The sequence below is a fragment of the Varanus komodoensis genome, unplaced genomic scaffold, assembly GCF_004798865.1.
Source record: "Varanus komodoensis strain SLA01 unplaced genomic scaffold, ASM479886v1 scaffold88, whole genome shotgun sequence".
NCBI classification, from domain to species: domain Eukaryota; kingdom Metazoa; phylum Chordata; class Lepidosauria; order Squamata; family Varanidae; genus Varanus; species Varanus komodoensis.
Genome location: NW_025336576.1, coordinates 1,384,854 through 1,409,828, shown reverse-complemented (window position 1 = coordinate 1,409,828; position 24,975 = coordinate 1,384,854). Strand labels below are relative to the sequence as shown.

The following is a 24,975-nucleotide window of genomic DNA, read 5'->3' as shown; positions in this document are numbered from 1 at the left end:
GAGGCGCAGTGCCGGCCGCCGGGCGAGAGCGGGGCGGCAGAGGCTTCCAGGGACGCGCGGGAGGCCCCCGAGCTCCCGCCGCGCCAGCCCGGTCAGCCGGGCGCCGCGAGCGGCTCCGTGCGGCGGCGGCGGCGGCGGCGGCGGGGATGGAGGCGACCCCGGCGGCGGCGGCCAACGGCTCCGCGAGCGGCGCCGACGGCAACCAGTTCGTGCAGCCGGCGTGGCAGGTCGCGCTGTGGGCCGTGGCGTACGCGCTGGTGGTGCTGGTGGCGGTGGTGGGCAACGCGGTGGTGATGTGGATCATCCTGGCGCACAAGCGGATGCGCACCGTCACCAACTATTTCCTGGTCAACCTGGCCTTCTCCGAGGCGGCCATGGCCGCGCTCAACACGCTCGTCAACTTCACCTACGCCGTGCACAACGTGTGGTACTACGGGCTCTTCTACTGCCGCTTCCAGAACTTCTTCCCGGTGGCCTCGGTCTTCGCCAGCATCTACTCCATGACGGCCATCGCCGTGGACAGGTGAGGCGCGCGGCGGCGCGGGGAGCGGAGAGCCACGGGCGCCGCTGCGGCGGGCGAGCCCGACCCGGGAGCCCCGGGCAGGCGAGCGGGGAGCCGGCCGCCGCGCGCCCCGCCAGAGCAGGGCAGACGCGGGTCCCGGAGCAGGCGCCTGCCTTGTGCTCGGCCCCCTCCGCGCTCCCGCGGCGTGCGCAGCGCACCAGCTCCTGGCCGCCAGCCGCGTGCTGGGATCCGCGGCCGCTTGGCGAAGGGGAACCGGGACGCGCGAAAGGCCGGGCGAGCAGGGAGGAGGAGGGGGCCGCGCCGCACTTGGAGCCCGCTGGCTCGCCGGCGAGCTTCCCAGAGGACCTGGAGGGCCCAGCACGGCGCTTCAGCCTCTTCTGGCAAAGTGATCTCTGGCAGTTGCTGGAAAAGGCATGAAGACCCCACGGGTGCCCCAAAAGTGTGGGCACATTGACGCAGCCCATTCTTCAGCAACTGCCGGGCTTGGGGCATCCCTGCAGACTTGGTCTCCCATCTGTGAAATGGGCATAGGGTCCACATTTGGCTGCCCCCAAATGATGGTGCCTGAGACTGACCATCTTCTCCCACACTCCTTAGTCCTGCTAAGCAGCCGTCCGTCTCTCTGCCTTATGCATCTTGATGTAGGGTTGGGACTGATCAATCGATCAATCTATTTCTGCACTGCCCAACAGCCCAAGCTCTCTGTTTACACATAAGGAGTGCCAGCAGGACGTCTCGCCTCTCCCGTGAACTCGCTGGGTGGCCCGAGGTCAGCCACCACGCTCCCACTGGGTGGGTTTGGGTGACACGGACTGAGGTTCTGCATGTGTGTGGCATTGTGAAAATGAATGGAACTGCAGGAAGACTCAGCAGCTTTTCACTCCAGCAGTTCAACGAGGCTCGGCTCGTTTGTTGCCTGGGATGGGGGCAGACAAGCAGGGCCATCTTGGCCTCCTCAGTGGAAGATTGCCACTGTGTCCGGCACACCACACTGGCTCTTGAGTCCCTCTTGAAAACGGCACCTTTAAATGGTGTGTGTGTGTGGAGGGGGGAGGCACGGTAAAATCTGTGTGGCTCCACAGAAGTCAGTCCAGGCTGCTTACTCCAGCCTGCTCCGGAATGGCCGGGCTTGGAGCAAATCCCTGCAGGTGCCAGGCCTCAGCAGGTGGGACATGGTCATCTTTCTCCCATCCTTTCAGGGAAGCTTGTGCTGGAGAACCTCCTGGTAGATTCTGCCTGGCAGCTGCAACCCCGTCCTCTTCCCATCGTGGGTGGCCGGCTGCCATAATGAAAAGGACCCTCCTTAGTAGTTGCCAAGAGGAGAGGCTCTGAGCCTACACAGCAAGCATCTTGCCAATCCAGGGGGTTCTGGAGTCTTGTGTTACGCCAAACGGGGAGCCTCGCTGTGGCTTTAGAACGATTCAGTGCACTTTTTTGATATTTCTCATGTAAGAGAAATGCGCTGCCTCTCGAGCACACCAGCTTTTCGCAAAACGAAAGTCATTCGGCATACTCTGCCCTTTGCAGTTATCAAAGCTAACTGGCAAAATGTCGTACTTCCCTCGACTAAACAAAAACATTTCCAAGGAAAAAAGTCAAGAATCCTTGTTCTCTCTGGAAAAGTTTCATTTGTAGAATGTTTCTTGTTTGCTCCTGGAAGTTAACCCGTTTGCACTTGCATTCGGTTGAAAAGGGTACCTGTGTGGTTGAACTGAACTGACTACAGAAACAAACAATCCACAGAAATTAGCTCCGAAAGACGGAACCTTTGGGAAGCAGCAGCAGCGTCTCACTTTACAGAAGGGTTTGCTGCATGCCAGAAACCTGTGGAGGCTCAGAAGGGAAAGGACGAGGAATGTGCTCCTGCAGAAACCTGCTCCTGAGGGATCCCCATTTGCGCCTGGCAAATTTCCGAAGCAGCGGGGCAGCTGGTGCTCCATGGCCGGCTGAGGGCAAGAGAGGTGGCAGCATCACCCACGGAAAATGAGCGAAATCATACACGGGCCGTCACCGTGTGTCACTAAGGATGCCGAGAACAGAATCCAGTTTTTCTTGTTGGTGAATACAGGTAGCCGTGGTGTGGAATATATTTTGTGCAGGATATATGATATATTCTGGCAGTGGATGGTGGGCATGGGCCCCACTGAACAGCTTGGTGTTTGAGGTGGCTTCCGAGGGCAGGGAAGGCTGATTTGTGACATCGTATTTGCGACGTTCCATTTGTACATCAGCCTTGGTTGAGCAACGAGCAGCCACATTCCAAGGTTGCTGGTGGAACTGGCAGCAGGGAGCCCCAGGCAGAAATTGGGGTGCTAGTGGGGGTGCCCCACCAGCTGGTGCCCCGCATCCCAAAGCTGACTTTAGCTCTGCCACAAACAAATGAAATAAAAGTGTGCTACAAGCACAGGCATTTTTCCTGCTGGAGTTAAAAACAGGAGAGGCAGGAGAGGGATCGATCAGGAAGACTGCAGAGCGGTGAAGGAGCAATCGCTCCCTCTGCCCAAGCCGCTTCTGGGATCGGAACCAGAACCTGCCCTCCGCAGCTTTGGACAGTGAAGCACAATTCCAGCTGCGGTTCTCCCGAGCCATCCGAGGAGGCCAAGCCTTACAGGAGAACCTCAAGACGAGAAGAGATCCAGGGAGCGTGTGGAGGGAGTTCTCCCAGTGCTGGCTGGTTGCACAAGTCTTGCTGGCGTGCAGGGATGGGGGCTTCTCACGCCACAATTGCTGAAACAGACGCCAGACCCTTTTTTGACGCGAGGGCAAAAAGACCTTCGGTTCGAGACCCTTTTGCAGCTTTGAAACATCCTGTTTCAGGTGCTGAGCCATCTGTTTGCAGACTGCTGGCTGACTTGGAGCTTGTCCACAGCTCTCCTCTAAACGGCTTGGCTTGCTGTGAGGATGAAGTGAAGAGGAAGCCCCAACAGCTCCCGCGGGTGAGAGGGGCTCTTGGCTTTCCTTCCCATGCACAGGGCTACACCAGGAGGGGAGTCTGGAAATCAGCTTGCAGCTCTGAAGGGGCCTGCACAATTCAAGCAAGCCCCCACTTGCAATGCCCAGCTCCTCGGCATGAACCTGAAATAGTGCTGGTGTGCTAGCCAAAGCATGCACAGGTCATTCTGCAGTGTTTATTTGACTGAAATAACCTTTACAAAAGTCAGGTACGTTAGGTCAATACCATCCCCCTGTTGCAGAAGGGAGGGGCTGGCGGGCAAAGCGGAACTTGCTTCCTGTTGGAGGTGAGCCTGGGGTGGAGGAAAGTGTTGGGGCGCTTCCCTTAGCCGGACAACCACAGCGCTGCCTGCGAAAAGACACACACTTCTTACTTCATCAGCCCGAAGCAGCGGGAGTGCTAACGCCACACTCACGGGCGCTGTCCCTGGGCAGGGAAAACACTTAGCTGCTCCAGTCGGGAGCTGGCTTCCCTGCAATCACAAGAGACTGGTGAGAGCGCCGAGCAGCAGAGTGTTCACAGCAGGGGCAACACATTCCAGAAAGGAAGAGAAGATGGGTCCTGCACACTGCTGTTCTAAAACAAGCTTCTGCATCATCGGCAGCAAAGCTTTCCCGAATGCTGCGTGTCCTGAAAGGCCAGCACCTCTCACTGGGCCTCAGAGGGGCGGGCAGGCGACAGCTGCGCAAGAGCTGCTGTGAAAACCCCACCAAATATCAAAGACGGCGGCTTTTGCCACTCATCCTCCGCTGAGGAAAACGCAAACTACAGACTGTCACGCCGCCGATGCTCTCCTAGCATGAGTCATTCATCCCCGTCCGTTTGTGTTTCTATTCAGAAGCCTCTTGGAATTTCGGCCATAGTCCAGAATAACTTTCTGTTTCAGGGAGCTGGGCCATTTCCTCTGAAAACGCACCTTCTCTCAGTGGTTTCTCAGGGACGAGGTCCCAAGCAATGACCGTGAGGACGGGGACAAACCCTTTGACAAACTGTAGGTGTGCAAGGGTAAACCCAGCATTTTGTCAAGTGGGGATTTTCAAGTAACTCTCCATCCCATGTTTTTGCTTGTATGTCAAGGAGAGAAACTACCTGCAACACTGATTGAATTGTTATGTACAATCACATTCTCCTCTTCCTCGGACCCTCACAAGAGTCCAGGACTGGCTCCAGGCCGGCGGGAGGGCTGAGCACACAGCAAGGTGGCAAGACTGCTAGCAGTGCTTCCAAATTTCTGAGCATTCAAAGAGAGGCGCAAAGAAGGAATCATTGGTTCTTGCAACCAAGTTTCAGGAGCAGTTCGTTACAGGACCATGATAATTATCAGTGGTTGGAGAGACATCCTGCAAAGAGCAGTGTCCTCATGGGAAAATACAGAGGCTGCGCAGGTGTTGCTGGATTTGGAGACAGTCCTGGTTCCTTCAGGCTTCATGTAACCCTTTGCTTTCTCCTTGCTTCACTGGCCACCTGGGCTCTCCCAGACAATTTCCACCCTCACAAGGGCTGACTGAAGAATATCATTTGTGTTAACTGTTCAAGAAGGTGTAAATAAAAGATCCATGGCTATAACCATGTTGCTGTTTTTAGGCCGCAGTCTTATACTTACTTCAGCTTGGCTGAGGCTTCCTCCTAAGTAGAGACCCAAGCTTCCCCTGCTTACCTCCAAGGCATGCAGGCAATGCCCCCACCCCTCCAAGGATCAGAGGTATACCTTGGCACACCCGTTCTTTAATATCCGAGCAGTGGTGCCTAACAGGAAGGTTCTCTCTTCCCCACCCCCAGCAGTATTCCCCCGAAGAAGGGATGCCTAGCCAAGCGTATCTGGGGCCGGTGATGGTTTCCCTAGATCCTTCCGTCCATTTCCATGCAGCCTCTTTGCACAGGAGTGTGCTGCTGCCTGCCTCCCTGACGCTCTTCCAAGTGCTTGCTTTTGGCTGTTCTGCTAGAAGGTGGGGAGGGTGAGTCTTGGTCGAACAAGCCAGGAGGCCTCAGACCAGGGCTAGCAGCAGGCCAGAGGGCCTGGCGTCCCCCCGAGGATGCCGTGTGCTGTTAACACAGCGGACAATCACTGCCTCTCTCCTCCTCCAACAGCACCCTTTCCCATCCAGGTTGGCAAGGCCGATCAGGAGCGGGATGTGAACCAAAAGGGCGACTTACGGACTTGTGGGCAGGGGCAGGGTGCCCAGGAGCAGTCAGCAAAGCGAAGGCATAATCCCTGCTCTTAGCTGTGGCATCCATGTGTGATGAGCGTCAGATGTGTTGACAGCCCAGCGAGGAGGATTTCCCACTTTCCTGCTCAGTCCTTGGGCAGAGCTGGATGCAGGGCCCCCGCTTACAGTGTGTGCCATTCCTGGCATTAACAATACGTGGAAACCGGGAAGCTGGGACCCCAGGGGTTCATGTGTTCGGATGCAGATATCCTGAGGAAGGAGAGGCTGGCGAGTGGCGGGGCCTCAGGCACCAAACCCCCCTCTGGTTCCATCCTCTGGCTTGGTCGGGGTGCAATGAGGGAAAGGAGTGTTCCCGGGATGGGCTGAGCAAGGAGCCACGGAGGCAATTGCTCAGCAATTAATTCCCCAGGAATGCAGGGCACAGATGTTCCCCAAACCATCCGGAAGGGGAGGGGAGGGGAGGGGAGGGGAGGGGATGCACCTGAGGTCAAGATGCGCTGTGGCAAAAAAGGTGTTCTGGGGTGCGCTGCCATCGGTGTGCTGAGGACATGCACCTGTTTCTCCGCTTCACCTCCATCAGGTAAGGCTGTGGACGTGCCGAGTGCCATCTTGCCTGCCCAGAGAGGGGCCTGAGAGCGTGTGGAGCATCCGAGCAGGAGCCGTCACGGCACTCGTTCATGCCAGGAATGAAATGGTGCGCAGCTGGCCCAGAATGTGCCACGAGGGCCCTGAGCTGCCATTCTCCGTGCTTTTACTCACAAGCCACTGCCATGGAACCACGGGGCCTGTGGCTGCGTGTATTCAAGACGGGGCTTTCAGGGTTTAATTGGGTCCCTGCTGTGACTCGCTGTGCTTCTCTTTGCTTGCCTGTACGTTTAGCACACACAGCTTCCCAGCGGGCGAAGAGGCCATCTGGCGCGGCTCCTGCTCACTCGTTCCGCTGACTGCAGCCATGCACGCTGCAACGCGGGACCTTGCTGCACAGCTCCTCACTTTCAGGATGAGCCCCGCGGGGCACGGTCTGAAGGCACGGCCCAAGAATTTTTCTGAAGTAACTTCTAATGAAGCATCTTGCATGTTCCTTCTGAAGGTTTTCTTCTTTTAGATGTAATCTCAAGATTCCTCTGGGAATTACAGCCTTCAGCTAAATCAGTCAGTCTCAGATCACGTCATTTCCAGGGGCCATTTGTGTGGGTCCAGCCCCCTCCAGACGGCCCTGTTGCCTTGTCTCCACTTCTGCTAACCATTCTGCCTGAAAGCCACGTCCGGGAAAAAGGAAGCGGTCCCCCGGGCCATGCGCCTCTCCTGGCCCTGTTGCACTGCAGGCCCTGGCTTCTCAAAGCTGACCTGGAAGTCCCACAGACTTTGATCAGGAAGTCAGGAGGAACGTGGGCTATGCCCTGTTAGAGGTCGCAGCCAGGCAGACATTGTCAACTGCTTTTAGCTCCTGTTGCGTTGAACAAAACAGAGATCCCCTAAAAAAAAAAGACCAGCCCTGATCTGTTTCCATCGGAAGAAATTCTCGGAGCGTCACACTGCAGATGCAGTTAAATCACTGCCATCATGACCGCGAGAACGTTTCTGCTGTGGCCACTTGCCGGGTGGTCCTCTGGCGGCTTCAAGATCCAGCCCCAGCTGCACCCCAGGCCACACACAATGCTTCAGTTCAGGGCCAAAAGGGCTTGGAAGGGCGGGAAAGGAGGGGGTGTCCTTCCCTCGTCTTGCTCCCATCCCTGCTTGGCCCTGTTCCAGGCTGGCTGAGGCTTTTGGGTACCCCTGCCTCCATCCACAGTCCTTGCCTGCACCAGCGACTTGTGCCACGCAGGGCCCAAAGCCCCACACATGCAAGGGTTTGTGAAGGAGACAGAGGCTGGACCTCACCTTTCGCAGGCCTGTAGACACTCTGGATGGCTCTGGAGAGACAAAAACCGACTCGCCCCTGGACGGTGCAGCCTACAGTGATGGTGCCGGCAGTTTCCAGAACTGCACGTGACACCTGGGCCCACATGGGCAGCCAGGCGCCCACGTTCTGCACACTGATACCCCAAGAGCAGGAAGGAGTAACACGGCCACTTTCCTCAGAAGGATGCCGCTCTAGAAGCACATGCTAATCTCCAGCTTCATGTGGGTAAAACTGATGCTTTCACCGGGAAGGAACTAAAAGGCTTCAAGTGACACCTTTCTCCATATAATTATACCTTTGGTGGCCAGATTTCTCACTGAGTTTAGCAACCAGCTGTTTCCAGCCAGTGTGCCGGTGTTTTGACAATATAACGAGGAGAGAGCGAGCAACGGATGCTCCGCACATTCTTCTAAACCCTCTAGATAAAGTTAATGCAAGAGGCTTTGTCATGCTTTCCAGTCTCCTGCCTTGGCTGTGCTGCACCTCAGTTTTCAGTCTTCCCACACGGAACGCAGTCTCCGGCTGCTCGGTCCCAGTGATGCCGACCTCAGACCCCAGGGAGACTTCTGTGCCCAGGCCTGTGGTGCTGTCGGCAGTTTGTGGGGCACCACGGGGCACAGGCGCTTCACACGCTCTTGCACTGGGCTCCCCATATGCCCCTCCGCCTCATTTTCTCTGCCCGCCCCATCTCTTGGGGGAACACCCTCTTTTACCCTAGCCCTTACCCTCCACAGCACCTGAGCCCCAGCAATGGGCACAGTCCTAGCCAACCCCAAGCCCACATGGCCTTCCCTGGCTCACGGCCACTGGCATGGGAGCAAAGCCACAGGGATGGTTCCGGGTGCACAGGGAAGGCGGCAAGGGCAGAGGGAGTCCCACACAGAAATCCCGTGGATCTTGCCCAGCCAGTGGAGGGCAATGGGGGAAAGCCGCTCATGTACCCTAAAAGATGGGGAAGGCCTGCTCCATCCCTGGGGGGAGACAGGCTCCGTCACTTGTCTATGTTTGCTGCAACATATATCATCATCATCATCATCATCATCATCATCATCATTTTTATACCGCCCCATAGCTGAAGTGCTGCTTCTCTCTCTCTCTCTCTCGCATGCAGATACATGGCCATTATCCGTCCCCTGCAGCCACGACTGTCAGCCACGGCCACCAAAGTCATCATCTGCGTGATATGGCTGCTGGCCTTATTACTGTCGTTCCCGCAAGGCTATTACGCAACGACCGCAGATCTGCCCGGGCGCGTGGTCTGCCTCGTGGCATGGCCAGACAACACCACCCAGGCCTATGAAATAACGTGAGTCTGGGCTCTCTTAAGTGTAAAATATGCAGTTTTCTTTATATGAAGTTGCTAATGTTACCTTAATATTTCTCTCCCACAGCTTTTGCCGTTTTTCTAATTCAATATTGTATCCAAAGTTTTGTGCCCACATTATCAGTTTCCTTAACCTGTTCATCTTCCATTCTCCTATCTAGTAAGAAAGTATATAGTCTTTTAATCATTTTCTCATCTGATTTAAGCATCACCTGATCAAATGCAGTTAAATCTTTAAAAAAGCCCCACATTTTATAGTCTTTAGTAGATCTCGATTGTATCTGCACCTTATGCCACCAAGAAATATTAGATCCTTGTTCTTGCATTTCTTGATTAAATTTTAATCCTCCATCATTATCCAAAATGTCATCATATCTTACGATCGCTTCAAAGTTCAATGCATTTGGATATACAGGAGCTCCATAGGTGAAAGCCATCTTGGTAATTTATTATACAATTTTGTCTTTAACTTTTCCCACACCAACATTAATGCTTTCCTAATATAATGACTTAAAAAAGAGCCATGTATCTTAGCCTTTTCATACCACATATAAGCATGCCAACCCATTTGCAAATCATGCCCTTCAAGATACAAGATTCTCTTATTTCTTAAGGTTTTCCATTCTTTTAGCCAGGTTAAAACAGAAGCTTGGTAATACAGCATCCAATCAGGGAGACCACAGCCCCCATTCTCTTTAGCCTCCTGAAGTATTTTTAGTTTAATCCTTGGTTTCTTCTTTCTCTATATAAATCTCGAGATTTGAAAATTTAAATCATCAAAACATTTTCTATCAATTTTTATGGGAATCATTTGGAATAGAAACAAAAGCTTTGGTAATATATTCATTCTAGCTAGTGCTAGTCTTCCCAGCAAGATAATTGCAAATTAGCCCATTTTTCCAAATCACTCTTAATTTCCTTAAATAGTTTATCATAATTGTCTTCTTTCAGAGTGGTACGCTTAGCTGTAAGATAAATCCCCAAATGTTTGACCTTTTTAACAATCTGAAAGCCTACTTGTTCCGTCAGAGTTTTTCTCTGCTCCTAGGTGAGATTTTTTGCTAGCAATTTCGTCTTTTCTCTGTTTATTTTCATCCCAGTAACCTCGCCATGCTCTTCAATCCTTTGTAGGAGTTTAGGCATTGCTACTAAGGGTTCCTCCGTTATGAAAACCAGGTCATCTGCGAATGTTTGCAGTTTATAGCTTTCCTCTATGATTCTAGTGCCTTTAATGTCCATATCGCCCCTGATATTTCTGTTTAACACTTCTAGGATCAATATAAACAACAGTGGTGATAGCAGGTATCCTTGTCTTGTACCCTTTTGTATATCTATAATATTTGTAAATTCTCCATTGATTATAATCCTAGCAGATTGCTTTTGATAGATGCTTAATATTGCATTAATGAACTTTTCACCAAACTCCATTTGAACTAGTTGTTGCTTCATAAATTGCCAATTAACATTATCAAAAGCCTTCTGTGTGTCCATGAATAATAGTGCCATTGGTTTTTCCATATGTATCTCATAATACTCTAAGATGTCCAAGATAGTTCTCATGTTATTCCTCATTTGTCTTTTAGGCAAGAAACCATTTTGATCTGAGTGAATAAAGTCTGTTAAATACTTCTTCAATCTTTCTGCCATTATGGAAGCAAACATTTTGTAATCTACGTTATAATAGTGATATAGGTCTGTAGCTTTGAATCTGCGTCAAGTCCATGTCTTCTTTCGGTATTAATGTAATATGTGCCTCTGTCCAAGTATTTGGTATTTTAGCATTTAACAATCCTGCATTACATATATCCTTAAGAAGCGCAGCGAAAATGCCTTCAAAGGATTGATAAAACTCTGCTGGCAGCCCATCCGGGCCAGGGGTTTTGTCGTTCTTTTGTCTCTTAATTGCCTCATTTACTTCTGTGATTGTTACTTCTTGATTCAATACTTTTTGGTATTTCTCCGGTAACTTTGGCAGGTCTCCCTTTCGGATATATTCGTTTACTTTCTCAGTTGAAATCTCATCATTCTGATATAGCTTTGCAAAGAAATCTTCCGCTATTTTCTTGATATGTATGCTTTGTACTTGCAGTCGTCCTTCTCCATCCTTCAATTTACTTATTAGTCTCTTCTCTCTTTCCTTCTTTACTTTATAGGCTAACCATCTCCCTGGTTTATTAGCATTTTCAAAGAAGTTCTGTTTGGTCAATTTCATTTGCTTAGTGAGTTCATTTGTATCCAGGAGGTTCAGTTTATATTTTAGAATATTCATTTGTACCTTAAAGTCTTTTTTGGATAGATCTTCCTGTAACTCTTGTTCACATTTCGTCAATTCCGCTACTATTTTAGCTCGTTCTTGCTTTCTCCTTTTATTTATTTTTGCTAAGTATGTTATTATCAACCCCGACATAGGCTTTGGCTATATCCCAGACATTTTGCAAAGAGGTTTCTTCAATTGTATTGATATGAAAGAAAATTTGCATTTCCTTATTTATCTCTTCTGTGAATTTTTTATCCTTTAATAAGGCTTTGTTTAACCTGCATCCGGGCATTTTTACTGTCCCTTTCAATAGCATCGTTACAGGGTTATGATCTGCCCAGACATTTGCCTTATTTCAGCTTCTAGCAGGTCTGGTACTAAGTCTGGGGTTATCCAAACCATATCAGTTCTCGACCATGACCTATGTCTATTTGAAGAGGAAGTGTATTTAGCAGAGATTGGGTGTTTATGTCTCCAGACATCTATCAATCCAAATTCTTCAGTCATAGCATGTGGGGATCTCTCCAGACACTCAGACCAGGTTTGAAAAACTCCAAGCGACTGGTGCACCTCTATGCAGCAGAAGGACCAGGGGATCGACTGGTCGGTATGGCTGCAAATTTCTCTTTCCTTGTTCTTTATAATGAGGGCATAGAGAAACGGAATTTTAAAAATTAAGCTTAACACAAAAGTAACAGCGAAGGATTTGTGTTTTAACGAGGGAAGTGGTGGGTCCCGCATGCTCACCAAGGGAGCAGCCGGCTTTGGTGCGAGGTCCGTCAGCGCCTCAGGAGCCCTTTGTGGAGTCACTGCCTGCCTCCCGTTTTGCACAGGAGCTGCCACAGATTTCATTTCCTTTTAAAGTATCATATTTTAATTCAGCGCAGGGAAACTGGCTCCTTTCCTGAGCAGCCAGTTTATTACGATCATGATCCATCTTGCTGCGCTTGGCAAACCTTGTTCTCATAATCAATCTGATTACCGGCATTAGTTCGAGCATTTAAGGGAGTCCATGCCTTGCATTTCAGATGCTGTTTTCATAACTGGATTTCGGATGTCAGGGCCTGCAATGCGTGCTTCCTAACGCCCTGTTTCCTGGATGCGGGGTGAAAATGGATGCCCAGGCACGAGCCAGCTGATGGGGACAGGGGTGCCAGGAGGGCACTGCTGCTCTGGCCACCGACCCTTTCTGGGCACATTTGTTCAAGAGCCGTCCTCTTTACTTCATCCAGTCCCATAAATGCCACCGGTGGTGCCCTTGGCGGCACCTCCTGCCCCTCAAAGCTGCTCGGACAGGTGCTTGGAGTCCTCACAGAGGTCTAGAAGACTGAGGCCTTGTGCTAGTTATCCATGCAAAGCGTTTTAAGTAGGTCAGACGGGGAGGTGCAAAGCTGCTCTTTTTATCTCCCTTGACAGAGTCTAGGTTGCTGCTGCTTCTCTGAAGTTTGTGTCAAATCCCTGCTGCTAAAATTAGGATAGGCAGCGGTGGGTGTCCTCCCATCCCAGCTCCAACAATGAAGGGAATTAGATGGAGTTTACCCACCCTGGGACACATGCCTTCATGTAGAGATGGGGTTCGAGGATGTCAGAGAAGCCACAAGCAACTCCGCCAGGAGGAGAGGCCCTCTCCCAAGGCAGGGTCACCCAAGGCAAAATGGTCAGAGCAGAGGTACCAGACGAAAGGGCGTTTACCCACGTCAGGAGCGACAGTCGCCTCACCAGAAAAGGATGGCGCTCTCTGATGGTGACGGGGCAGAGAGACTCCTCAAGGGCAGCCATTGGGTGGCAGCAGGAGCTGATGGCGAGGTCAGAGGAGGCTCTTTTCCTTACAATGGTGGTGATGCTCACGCGAATTCTGGTTAGCACAGCTCAGAGGAAGGCTGTGGAGAGCTGCTTCTCCATATCCCTGCCTTGCAAGCCCATTGAGGAAACAATCCAAAATGAAACACAGAAACAGAGTGAGTCAGAAGGGGCCTCCCAGGCCATCTAGTCTGACCTCTGGCACCAGCCAGCTCTGCTCACGACATGCCCACCATGTGCATGTCCAGCCTGTCCTTGAACACCCGCACCGATGGGGCCTCAACCACCTCCCGGGGAAGCCCATTCCGTACCATTGGGGTCCCAGCTGTCAGGAAGTGCTTCCTGGCATCCAAATGGAACCTGGGCTCCCTGAGCTTTGCTCTGTTGGATTGCGTCCTGCCTTCCTCCACAGGGGAGAACAGGTCTCTGCCCCCCTCCATGTGACACCCCCTCACATCCCTGCATGTCGCCAACAGATCCCCTCTGAGTCTCCTCTTCTCCAGGCTGAAGAGACCCAGTTCCCTCAGTCTCGCCTCATACGGCATCCCCTGCAATCCGGCCACCAACCTTGTGGCCCTACGCTGCACTGACTCCAACCTGGCTATATCCTTCCTGTAACGAGGGGCCCAAGACTGAGCACAATACTCCAGTTGCGGGCGCACCAGAGTTGTATGGAGTGGTAGTAATGCCCCTCTTGATCTAGAAGCCACACTTCTGGCTATGCAGCCAAGGGTGGCGTTTGGCCTCTTGACCACCGCATCACACGGCTGGCTCATGTTCAGCCTGCAGTCGACCAGCACCCCGAGGTCCCTTTCACAAGCGCTGCTCTCCAGCCACTTGTCCCCTGACCTGTACTTGTGACACCCATTCCGATGCCCCAAGGGCAAGACCTTGCACTTATCCGCACTGAACGCCATCCTGTTGTCTCCTGCCCACTTCCATCGTCTGTCCAGGTCCTTTTGGATCGGGAGCACCTGCTCCTCATGAAAGGAAGTATGATGATGGAATAGGAGACCTCCAAGTTGGAAGCCACTCACTCTTCTGAGGAGGACGGGTCTGGACGGTGCAGTCACAAATGACACAACTAGATTAAAGCTACAATCAAGTCTAGTGCCTGGAGTACATAGAGATGGAAGGAAATGGCAAGCAAGAAGTAAAAACCAAGGCAAACTGGAAAATAAAGCAAGAAATGGCACAGTTAAACACTACAGTGCTTGGTGTGAATGGACTAGTGGACCGAAATGGGATGTTTTCAGTCACATACCGAGTGGTTTTTTTTTGGAAATGACAAACTCAGAAGAAACGGTGTAGCTCTGATACCGAGGCAAGACTTAGCACAGGCAGTCAGGGGCTATAATGCAAAATCCAATCCAATCATATCAATCAGAATTAGTGGAAAACCTATCAACATAACCACCATCCCTGTCTATGCTCCAACAACAGATGCTGAAGAGGAAGAAACTGACAGCGTTCATGCAACTGGTGTACAAGAGGTAATTGATAACATACCAAAACAAGACATTCTTGGTGACTGGAACACAAAAGCAGGAAGCCAGGGAGAATCAAATGATGGTGGCGATTCGGCATAAGGGTCAGAAACAAAGTAGAAGACTTACTCATAGAATTGTGTGAACCCAACAATCTGTTTATCACAAATACATACTTCAACCAACCAATCAACATACTTCATACTTCAAGCATGTATCCTCATGGTCTATATACATGGACATGACCAGGCGGCCAATACAGAAATCAAATAAACGGTGTAATTGGAAGCAGGAGATGGAGGCACTGGGTTCTCACCTCCAGAACAAGAACAGGAGTGGGTTGCAGGAGTGACCAGGAATTCTTAATATCCAAATCAAAGTAAAGCTGAAAAACATGACCAACGGAAACACAACACCAAAATACAACTTCAGTAATACCCCTGAGGAATTTAAAGTCCACAAAAAGAACAGATTTCCATTACTCAATCAACTGAGAGCCAAAAGAACGGTGGACGGAAACCAGGCTCCAAAGGGAGGCTGCAGCCACGAAATCTGAAGCAGACGGAGACGTGAAAGAGCAGCAGTGAAGGGCCTGGAAAAGAGTGTCACGTGTGAGGATGCTTCACCGGAGACCAAGGTCAAGATCACCACCATCCTAATATGCCATACAATGTCACGGTGTGAAAACTGGAATGTAAAGAAAGCTGGCAGGAAGAAAAGGCACACCTGCGAAACAAGGCGCTGGAGGAGAGCTGTGCACATCCCCTGGCCTGCCGTAAAGGCAAACAAGGCGGGGCGAGATCAGACCACGCCAGGGCCTTCCCCAGAAGCAAGGACGACAAGAGGGAGGCTGCCGTACTTCAGGCACACCCTAAGAAGGCGAGACCCCCTGGAGAAGATGCTGCCGGTCTCCGCCCTGAGCTCCTCAAGCCAAGGCTACACACAACAGCCGTTCCTGAAGCATTCCTGCCCTCCCTCAGGACTCGCTCTGGTCCGGAGCAGGAGCCACAGGAGCTGGGAGGTCACCCCAGCACTGCCGGGTGCCAGGCCTTCCACGCTGCCTTTGGGAACAAGAGGCTGGCTGAGTGCGGAGCGGGCTGACGAGTGCTCAGGCACCTCTCTTCGCATGCACACCGAGCGATGCGGTTCCTCCCTCCTTCCCAGTTGGCCACAACTCTGTCCCCGCCGTGGACCAGTCCAAGACTGGGCGAGCGCAGAGCTGCCTATTTACTGGCGTCGCATGTTAGGACTACTTTCCCATCCCCCACAAAGTCCTCACCTGCAGGTGGCTTCCAAACCTGCTCCAGGAGATCAGAAGGCATATCTAAATAACTGCAATTCTGCGTGAATGCTGCTCGTGCATATGCTCTTTGCATTTTGGTGGTAAATTACATATCTGCTTACTGAAATCTCCGGCTCTTGCTGTATGGCTAGCTCCATGTTTTGGGGGCCCAGCTTGGGGTCAGTTGCTTTTCCGCAGCTGGATATCCCAGTTCTTGCCACTGCGCAACAGACACATGCCCCTCCGGGGTCCATGAATGTGATGCGCATGGGCAAGGCCACATGGCAACAGCGACACTGCCGGCACCCGGCCTGAGTGGGCTTGCATGGCAGCCCAAAGTGCAGCCTGTGCTCCTCTTCCATCTGCCACTGGTCCTTCGAGCCCTGCCAGCTTTAAACGTGCACAAGCCTTCTGCATCCCGTACAGGGAGACCTTTCCTGGACACCAGCCTCCTTTCACAATTAGAGAAAAGCTCTGTTTCCACACACAGAGTACAACATCGCTACTTTATTATTTTTTCAAATATATAGGCTGCTGAACAACCCTCTAGGGCTATGCTGCTTGTTTAATAAATAAAATAAACTTGATTTCTCACCATGCAAGGACTCCAAGCTGAATGTGTCAACAATCTCTAATTGGAACACTGTAATGGAAAGGGATGCGGGGCGAAAGGTAAGCTCGGACTGTGGTGCCGTGCCAAGAGGCAGGTCACCAGGGATGAACGAATGAGTGGAATGCGCATGTCCTTCAGAAAGGAGAAGAGGAGGGTACTCATACTCCGGAAAAGAAATTCAGGGCCCACCACAGCCGCAGCCTGCAGGCATTCATTACTTCACGAGTTTGATGGAGGGGTGAGGCTGAGAGCATCTCTGGAACCGGAAGGCCACTTGGGTCATCACAGGCTGCTTTTGCTGCGTCTTTACGGATGCAAACCCTAATCTGTTCACCGATGTGATGATTAAGGCACCCAGCTTGATACGTAGCCAGTGTTCGACTGCACTCTGCCTCCAAGCAGAGGCCGAAGGCTTAGGCAGAAGCCTTGCTGAATTCTGGAAAACCCACTGGCTTCGCCAAGCAGCCGGATGCGCTCATGAATAAAGCAGAAGGCTGGGCGCCAATCGGACGGCTGATGAGAGGTGCCACAGGCTGCACTCGAATGCAGCAACGCGCCTCTGGAAACAAATGCCTTTCGTTTGCTTTTCTCCTTTTTCCTGTCTCCCTCAGTGGAGCACATCGGAGGCACAAGCAGAGCTGGCGTGCAGAACAAAGCAAATGAGGGGAATGTTGAAATGTTAAAACAAAAAACCTGCATCTCAGAGTCCCTCTGTATTTCATCGACACTGTGGAGGAAGCCTCTGAAACCGATTGGCTGGGAGGGTGCAGAGGACTGACGGCCGTTGCCCGACAAAGCAGCCATCGGAAAGGCCGCCATTCAGCAGCTTCCGAGACGGCAGGAGATCCATGAAAGAGCAGCCAGACCTCAGAAGGGCCCTTTAGGCCAAAAGAGCTTGGTGGGCCAAGCTGAGGACAGGCGAGGTATCCCAGACGCACAGCAGCCAAGCAAGTGCGTGCCCACGGCTGCAGGCTTCTCTTACCCCGTTCCAGGAAGCCACCGCTTCTAAGTTAGCCAACGCAGAATCCACATTTGCTGTGCATTGTTTTACTAGCTTTGGGACTGGCTCTCTCGAAAGGGTTCTACTGTCTGAGAGGTACATGATCCATCATGGTATTCTTTTCTCTGCTACCCCCTCCCTTCACCCCCCATGATTTTTATTGCGCTCCCTCCAAACAATGACCCCATTTTAGAAAACATATTTCCAAACAGCCCCAAAGAACAAATAAGCATAGCAAAAGAAGCAAAGGAATTGATTAATCAAGGCACTAGGAAATATACATAATTGAAAACAAGTCACAGAGCATATTACCCTTCCCTTCACCCCCTGCAATCAGTCAATAATATTCCCACTCAAGCCTTCATTTGCAAAGCAGGGAACAAAGTCAAGTCTTTTAGCTTAGCTATGTTTACATCTTCTCTGAGCACCTGCAGACAAAGGTAGATTCTTCTTGTAACACAAAGTTGGAAGCTTTTTCTCTTGTGCATGTTGTTACGTGCCACCAAGCTGCCTCTGACTAATGGCGACGCTGTGTGTGAAACCTCTCCAGAGTGCCCTGTCCCTGGCAGCCTTGTTCAGCTCTCGTAAAGTCCAGGCTGTGGCTGCCGTGATGGAGCTCATCTCTGGCCCTCCCTTCCTTCCCAAACATGGTCGCCGTCTCCAGGGAGTCTCGCCTTCTTAGGATGCGACTGCAGTTGGGCAGCGTCAGTTTTGCCATTCCTTGCTTCTGGAAAAGGCCCTGGCTTGATTTGATCTAGGACCTCCTTGCTTGTCTTTACATTGGTCCAGAGGATTCACAAAGCTCTCCTCTTAGCACCATGCTTCACAGGTATCCAGTTTCTTCCTGTCAACTTTCTTCACAGTCCGGTTTTCACAACCAGACATTATGACTGGGAATACAATGATTTCGGTGCATTTGATTATCTGTTGTAGTTCCTTCCCTGCTCCTCTTCCAAGGCTGTCTTCTTCAAATTTCTTGGCTGCAGTCTCCCTCTGAATTAAAGACTGAGCCAAGGTATGCAAAATCTTTCCCAATTTTGATTTCTTCGTCATTGACAGGAAAGTTCTGCATCTTCTATGGACATGATTTTTGTTTTCTTAATATTCCGCTGCAGTCCTGCTTTTGTGCTTTTTTCTTTCACTTTCATAGAGTCGTTTCAGCTTATTGCTGCTTTCTGCCAGTAATATGGTACCATCTGCATATCTTAAATTAGTGATGTCTCTTCTGTCAGTGTTCCCTCCTGCACCCCGATTGTAAGCGAGCTCTCCTTGTGACATGCTCTGTGAAAAGACGGAGCAGATGAGGTGATAAAATACACCCTTGCCTTTGCCTACAGGGGACAATTCTGCTTCTCCATTTTTGCCTCAACAGTCACTTGAAACTGCTGCTGCTGCCTGTCTGTGCTGGCACTATGGAGCTAGATGGAACAAGGGCTGGCACAGTAAGGCAACACCCTGGTTTCCACAGCCTGGGCCCTGGAATGCGGCCAGGCACTCAGAATTGGGGTGTATGCTTTGAGAAAGAAGTGGTGCGACAAAGCAGCGCTTGGTTCTGGGGGAGTTTTAAACGCGTTACGTAATTGCAGCCAAGCACCATAAAGTCCTCCTGCAAGGCTCTTTGGGAACACCCTCTTGAACGACTTCAACAACGTCAGCGTCTCTGTATTAAACAGGATACGTGTCATTAGACTGGAGCTGCTCATTAAGTTCAGTCTAAGATTTAGTTGCCAAATCTTGCAAGCCTTTAGCTACTTTACCAGTGTGCTAAGAAGAGGCGCATTGTTTATTTTATTTATTTATTTATTTAAACCATTTCTATGCTGCCCCATTCGCAACAAGCCTCGGGGCGGCTTACAACATAAACAGCATTAGAACAGAAATCTCCACTGGTTTTCCAGCAGGAGACACTGTGTGTGTGTGTGTGTGTGTGTGTGTGTTGGGGAGGGGGGATTCAGGCTGTGCAAGGTGCTTTTCTCTCCCCCTGCCCCCAGTCAAGGGGCAACGTGGTGCCCCCAAGCCAACAAGATGGCTGCCATGTGAAACGGAGCCCCTCGTGCCAGCCCTCCCCACGTGCTCCTGAGCAAGGCCGCAGCAAGGAGCCCTGAGGGCTGTTCTGTCTGCCTGTTCTCCCAGGCTTTTCACATTTTTCAAGGCTTTTACAGCACAACTGCACCCTGAATAGTTTGGAATCCCACAAACGCAGAAGCTGATGAGCCTCTAACGCAGAATGTGGAGGATCACCAGTTTCCACTTTGCGTTTTAGCTGGGAAAAGGGGGCTGGGACCACTGGGAATCCAGTGCATCCCAGGGCACCCAGGTGGTTTCTAGGGACCACAGAGTCCCTCTCTTAAAGTATTCCTGCATTCCTGTATTTTCTTATCCTAGTCCTTACAAAGCTGCTTACCATCCCGGTTCCTGTTTATTCTGTGTTGGCAGATCTGTCTATTGATCTTCTTGTGATTTTAGAAACATAGGAACATAGCGAGTCAGAAGGGGCCTAGTCTGACCTCCGGCACCAGCCGGCTCTGCTTACGACATGCCCATCATGTGCATGTCCAGCTTGTCTTTGAACACCCTCACCAATGGGGCCTCACCCACCTCCCGTGGAAGCCCATTCCACACCCTCGGGGTCCTAACCGTCAGCAAGTGCTTCCTGGCATCCAAATGGAACCTGGGTTCCCTGAGCTTTGCTCCATTGGAACGTGTAATTATACCAATGCAATTTAATTTGCATTGGTATAATTACTGTAAAATGCCTGGATAATTTTATCTTACGAGTTGCGAGCAAATCAAACCAATCCATAGTGGAACGGCTCGGCTGGCTTTATTTGGTCATGGTGCTTGTAGGGAATCGGTGTTCTAAAGCATCCCCTGGAGGCAACCTTGCTCGCTAAACTGGCATGGGCCGGATGGGCTGCAGAAGTGCCATGGCATGCTTGAGGCCACGGAAAGCCACTGGCCTTGTTTGCGGTGATGCTCCTAATGCTCCTCGCCTTCTTGCAGGTACCACCTGTCCGTGACGGTGCTATGTTATGTCTTGCCCCTGCTAGTGATAGGCTACGCCTACACAGTGGTTGGACTGACGCTGTGGGCAAGCGAGATACCGGGGGACTCTTCGGACCGCTACCATGAGCAGGTGTCCGCCAAGCGCAAGGTGAGTGGCCGGGTGCAACCACTGGGGAGTCCGGCGGGAGCACCCGAAGGAGAAGGCCGTTCCGGCTCCGGCTCCGTAAGGGCAGCAATGCAGTGGATCCAGATGGTCAGCATGGCCCCTTCCTACCCCACCCTCTCCGAGCTGAGCTGCCATCCAATAAACAGCCAGAGGGGAGGAATTTCCCAGCAACCATGCACTGCTGCCTTTGCATCTAGGCCAGGCCCAGCTCCATGCTCTCACCACTACGTCCCATTGGCTCTCCGGGTTTTGATTCCAGAACTGAAGAATATGAGTCCAGTTTCTCTGGAGAGTTGCTCTTGAGCAGCTTCTTCCTCCCCACAGCTGTGCGCAAGCTGCAATTGTATTCATCAGCGCTCCGTTCCAGATCGTCCTCCTTAGCTGGCCCAAAGCTAGTGCAATCCAGTATCCTGCACCTTTGCCGACTGCCTGTGAGCTGCTATTTCATCATTTCCCACAGTGTGTGGCTCCTTTCTTAAACCGTTATCACTCTCAACAACATTGTTTTAGGAGTTCGTGGTGTTTTACAGCTTTTAACATCCTCAACAATGCCCAAGAAGCATTGCTTGTCTTCCTGCATTCCTGTCAAATAACTCAAAAGGTACTCCCTCTATCTACCACATTTCCAAAATGGATCAGTTCCACAGAGATACTTTTTAGCAGTTGCTGTTGTTAGTCGCGAAGTTGTGTCCAACCCATCACAACCCCATGGACAACACTCCTCCAGGCCTTCCTGTCCTCCCCCATCCCCGGTGTCCACTTAAGCTCAGTGACTCCATCCAGCCCCCTCATCCTCTGCCACCCCCTCCTTCTTTTGCCATCTATTGTTCCCAGCATCAGGCTCTTCTCCAGGAACTCCTTCCTTCTCATTCGGTGGCCAAAGTACTTGAGTTTCATCTTCAGGATCTGGCCTTCTAAAGAGCAGTCAGGGTTGATCTCCTCTAGGACTGACCGGTTTGATCGCCTTGCGGTCCAAGGGACTCGCAGGAGTCTCCTCCAGCACCACCATTCAAAGGCCTCAGTCCTTCGGTGCTCAGCCTTCCTTATGGTCCAGCTTTCACAGCCATACATTGCAACTGGGAAAACCATGGCCTTGACTAAACGCATTTTTGTTGGCAGAGTGATGTCTCTGCTTTTTAGTATGCTGTCTAGATTTGCAATAGCTTTCCTCCCCAGGAGCAAGCGTCTTTTAATTTCTTGGCTGCAGTCCCCGTCTGCGGTGATCTTGGAGCCCAGGAAAATAAAATCTGTCACTACCTCCATTTCTTCCCCATCTATTTGCCAGGAAGTGAGAGGACCAGATGCCATGATCTTAGTTTTCTTAACGTTGAGTTTCAAGCCAACTTTTGCGTTCTCTTCCTTCACCCGCATCAAGAGGCTCTTTAGTTCCTCTTTATTTTCTGCCATTAGAGTGGTATCATCTGCATATCTGAGGTTGTTGATATTTCTCCCAGCAATCTGAATTCCAACTGGTGATTCATCTAGGCCCGCCTTTCTCATGATGTGCTCTGCATATAAGTTAAATAGGCAGGGTGACAGTATACAGCCTTGCCGAACTCCTTTCTCAATTTTGAACCAATCAGTGGTTCCGTGTCCAGTTCTCACTGTTGCTTCTTGACCCGCATATAGGTTTCTCAAAAGACAAATAAGATGGTCTGGTGCTCCCATCTCTTTAAGAACTTGCCACAGTTTGTTGTGATCCGCACAATCAAAGGCTTTAGCATAGTCAATGAAGCAGAAGTTGTTGTTTTTCTGGAACTCCCTAGCTTTCTCCATGACTCTTTGCTATGACCACTGTATTCTCTTGACAAAATTCAAAATTCTACCAGCCTGTGCCCTGCTTCATTTTGTACTCCAAGGCCCAACTTGCCTGTTATTCCAGTTATCTTTTGGCTTCCTACTTTCGCATTCCAATCCCCCAAGATGATGAGGACATCCCTTTTTGGTGTTAATACTAGAAGGTGTTGTAGGCCTTCACAGAACCGGTCAGCTTCAGCCTCGTCAGCACCAGTGGTTGGGGCAAAGACTTGGACTACTGAGATGTTGAATGGTTTGCCCTAGATTCCAACTGAGATCATTCTGTCATTGTGGAGACTGAATCCCAGTACTGCTTCTCCTACCCTTTTATTGACTATGAAGGCTACTCCATTTCTTCTGAGGGATTCTTTCCTGCAATAGTACACCTGATGGTCATCTGAACTAAATTCACCCACTCCTGTCCATTGTAGTTCACTGATTCCTACGATGTCCATGTTCAGGCTTGTCACCTCTTGTTTGACCGCGTCCAGCTTGCTGTGATTCATGGATCTTACACTCCGGGTTCCTGTGGAGTATAGATCTTTCCAGCATCGGACTCTCCTTTCACCACCAGATACATCCGCAACTGAGTGTCCCTTCGGCTTTGACCCAGTCGCTTCCTTCTTTCTGGCGCTACGAGTACTAGCCCTCTGCGTGTCCCCAGTAGCACATTGGACACCTTCCGACCTGAGGGGCTCATCTTCCGGCGTCATATCTTTTGGCCTTTTGGTACCGTCCCGGGGGTTTTCACGGCAAGGGTACTGGAGTGGGCTGCCATTTCCTTCTCCAGGGGATCACGTTTTGTCAGAGCTCTCTGCTGCGACCTGTCCGTCTTGGGTGGCCCTGCACGGCACAGCTCAGAGCTTCATTGCGCTGCGCAAGCCCCTTCGCCACGACCAGGCCGTGATCCATGAAGGAGTAGCAATTCTTACCAGATTAGAATTCCATTTATATAGTACACTACAAAGAGACTTCCTGGAGGCTCCTAATGGGCGCCATCAGCTCCACATAACAATCCCCGTTTGGTGTACGTGACACCGACGTTATGCTCTCTCTCCGAAATTCACTTGGCCCAATCGCTCCTGCCGTCAAGTTCTGCAATCGCCCGATGCCGTAATGGCAGCGCTGCCCCACCTGCCGCCGGTCCTCATCCTCCCAGGGGAGGGGAATGGCCACTGCCGTTCACCCCTCTTGTCATGCCCAAGTATAACTTCACAGTGGCACCTACTGGCACAGGTGGCCGCGGCGTATTTTTGCCTGACCTGGCCGGGGGTGGGCGGAACCCGGGCACGGTCCCCTTGCACGTGCTCTCTGCCTCGAGACCAAAGCTCCTGCGGGCGCTGCCGGGAGCTCTCCTCTCGGTGCGCACAGCGGGTGGGCTGGGGGGGCCGCAAGCCCCAGAGCAGCCGCAGGCACTGCAGGGCTGCTCGGCCCAGGCCCCCCTTCGCGGGCCGGCTGGGGCAGGGCCTCCCCGCTCGGCCCCGCGCGCCTCCAGGCGCAGGTGGGTGGGCGCCTCCGCTCAGACGCGCTGCCCTTGCAGGTCGTGAAGATGATGATCGTGGTGGTGTGCACCTTCGCGGTCTGCTGGCTGCCGTTCCACGTGTACTTCGTCCTGCATCACTTCAACGAGGACTGGTACGAGAAGAGGTACATCCAGCAGGTCTACCTGGCCATCCTGTGGCTGGCCATGAGCTCCACCATGTACAACCCCATCATTTACTGCTGCCTCAACGACAGGTAAGGAAGGTGCTGCCGCCCGGCAGGCTGAGACTGTGCTGAAGGGCTCGCTCCGACCGGTGTTTCCCGTGCAACAAGCGTGTTCACTCCTGCATGTTGTGCGGCTCTGGACGCTGTGATTTGGACTGTGATGCTGCGGGTTCTAAATCTGGGTGGTCAGTTGAGATGCTGGCAGACTCTTCTGGAGTTCGGTGTCTGGCCGTGAGCAGCCAAGAGGGCCAGGGGACTGGAGGCAAAGCCTAGGCAGGAGAAGACGGAGCGGAGATGGGAGAGCATAATTCAAATATCTGGAAGGCTGCCACACTGAGAAGAGCCAGAGAGCAGGACACAAAACAGCAGGCTCGAGTTGCAGGAAGCCAGGTCCTTCCTGGCTGTTAAAGCAGTACGGCACTGGAACCAGTGACTCCAGGAGTGGGGGGCTCTCCCACACTGGAGGCATCCAAGGGGCAGCTGGACAGCCATCAGTGAGGGATGCAGCTTGGGTTGTCAGGGCCAAGAAGTGTTAAATCCTGACCCGCAGAGCTTGTAAAGAGGGGGAAACAGGATTGCCCAAGTTGCGAAATGGGATTCTGGGCTCTGCGCTGTGCATGCCATGTTCCACGGCAGCTTCCTGGATGCTCCTGGCACACCTCAGGTTTCACACAGCTGCTCCCGTCTGTCTTCTCAGGTTCCGGATCGGCTTCAAGCGCGCTTTCCGGTGGTGCCCTTTCATCAGTGCCAGTGAATACGAAGGGCTGGAAATGAAGTCGGCTAGGTACTTCCAGACCCAGAGCAGCATGTACAAGGTCAGCCGGATGGAGACCACCGTCTCCTCTGTTGTTGGCAACCCGGAGGAGGACCTGGAGGACAGCGGCAGAGCAAAGCGGCTCTCGGTGGATCTGACCTCCAATGGCTCCTCCCGCAGCGACTCCAAAACTGTGTCAGAGAGCTTAAGCTTCTATTCGAATACGCTTTCCTGA

The 24,975-nt window shown here is 51.8% G+C and overlaps 1 protein-coding gene across 1 annotated transcript; it reads left to right on the top strand.

The window, feature by feature from the left end:
* Positions 1-146: 146 nt before the first annotated feature.
* On the top strand, positions 147-24,975 carry TACR1 (tachykinin receptor 1). The gene is made up of 5 exons (XM_044417372.1): positions 147-523; positions 8,659-8,853; positions 20,314-20,464; positions 23,820-24,016; positions 24,684-24,975. The coding sequence occupies exons 1-5, from the start codon at positions 147-149 to the stop codon at positions 24,973-24,975; spliced, it is 1,212 nt and encodes a 403-aa protein (XP_044273307.1).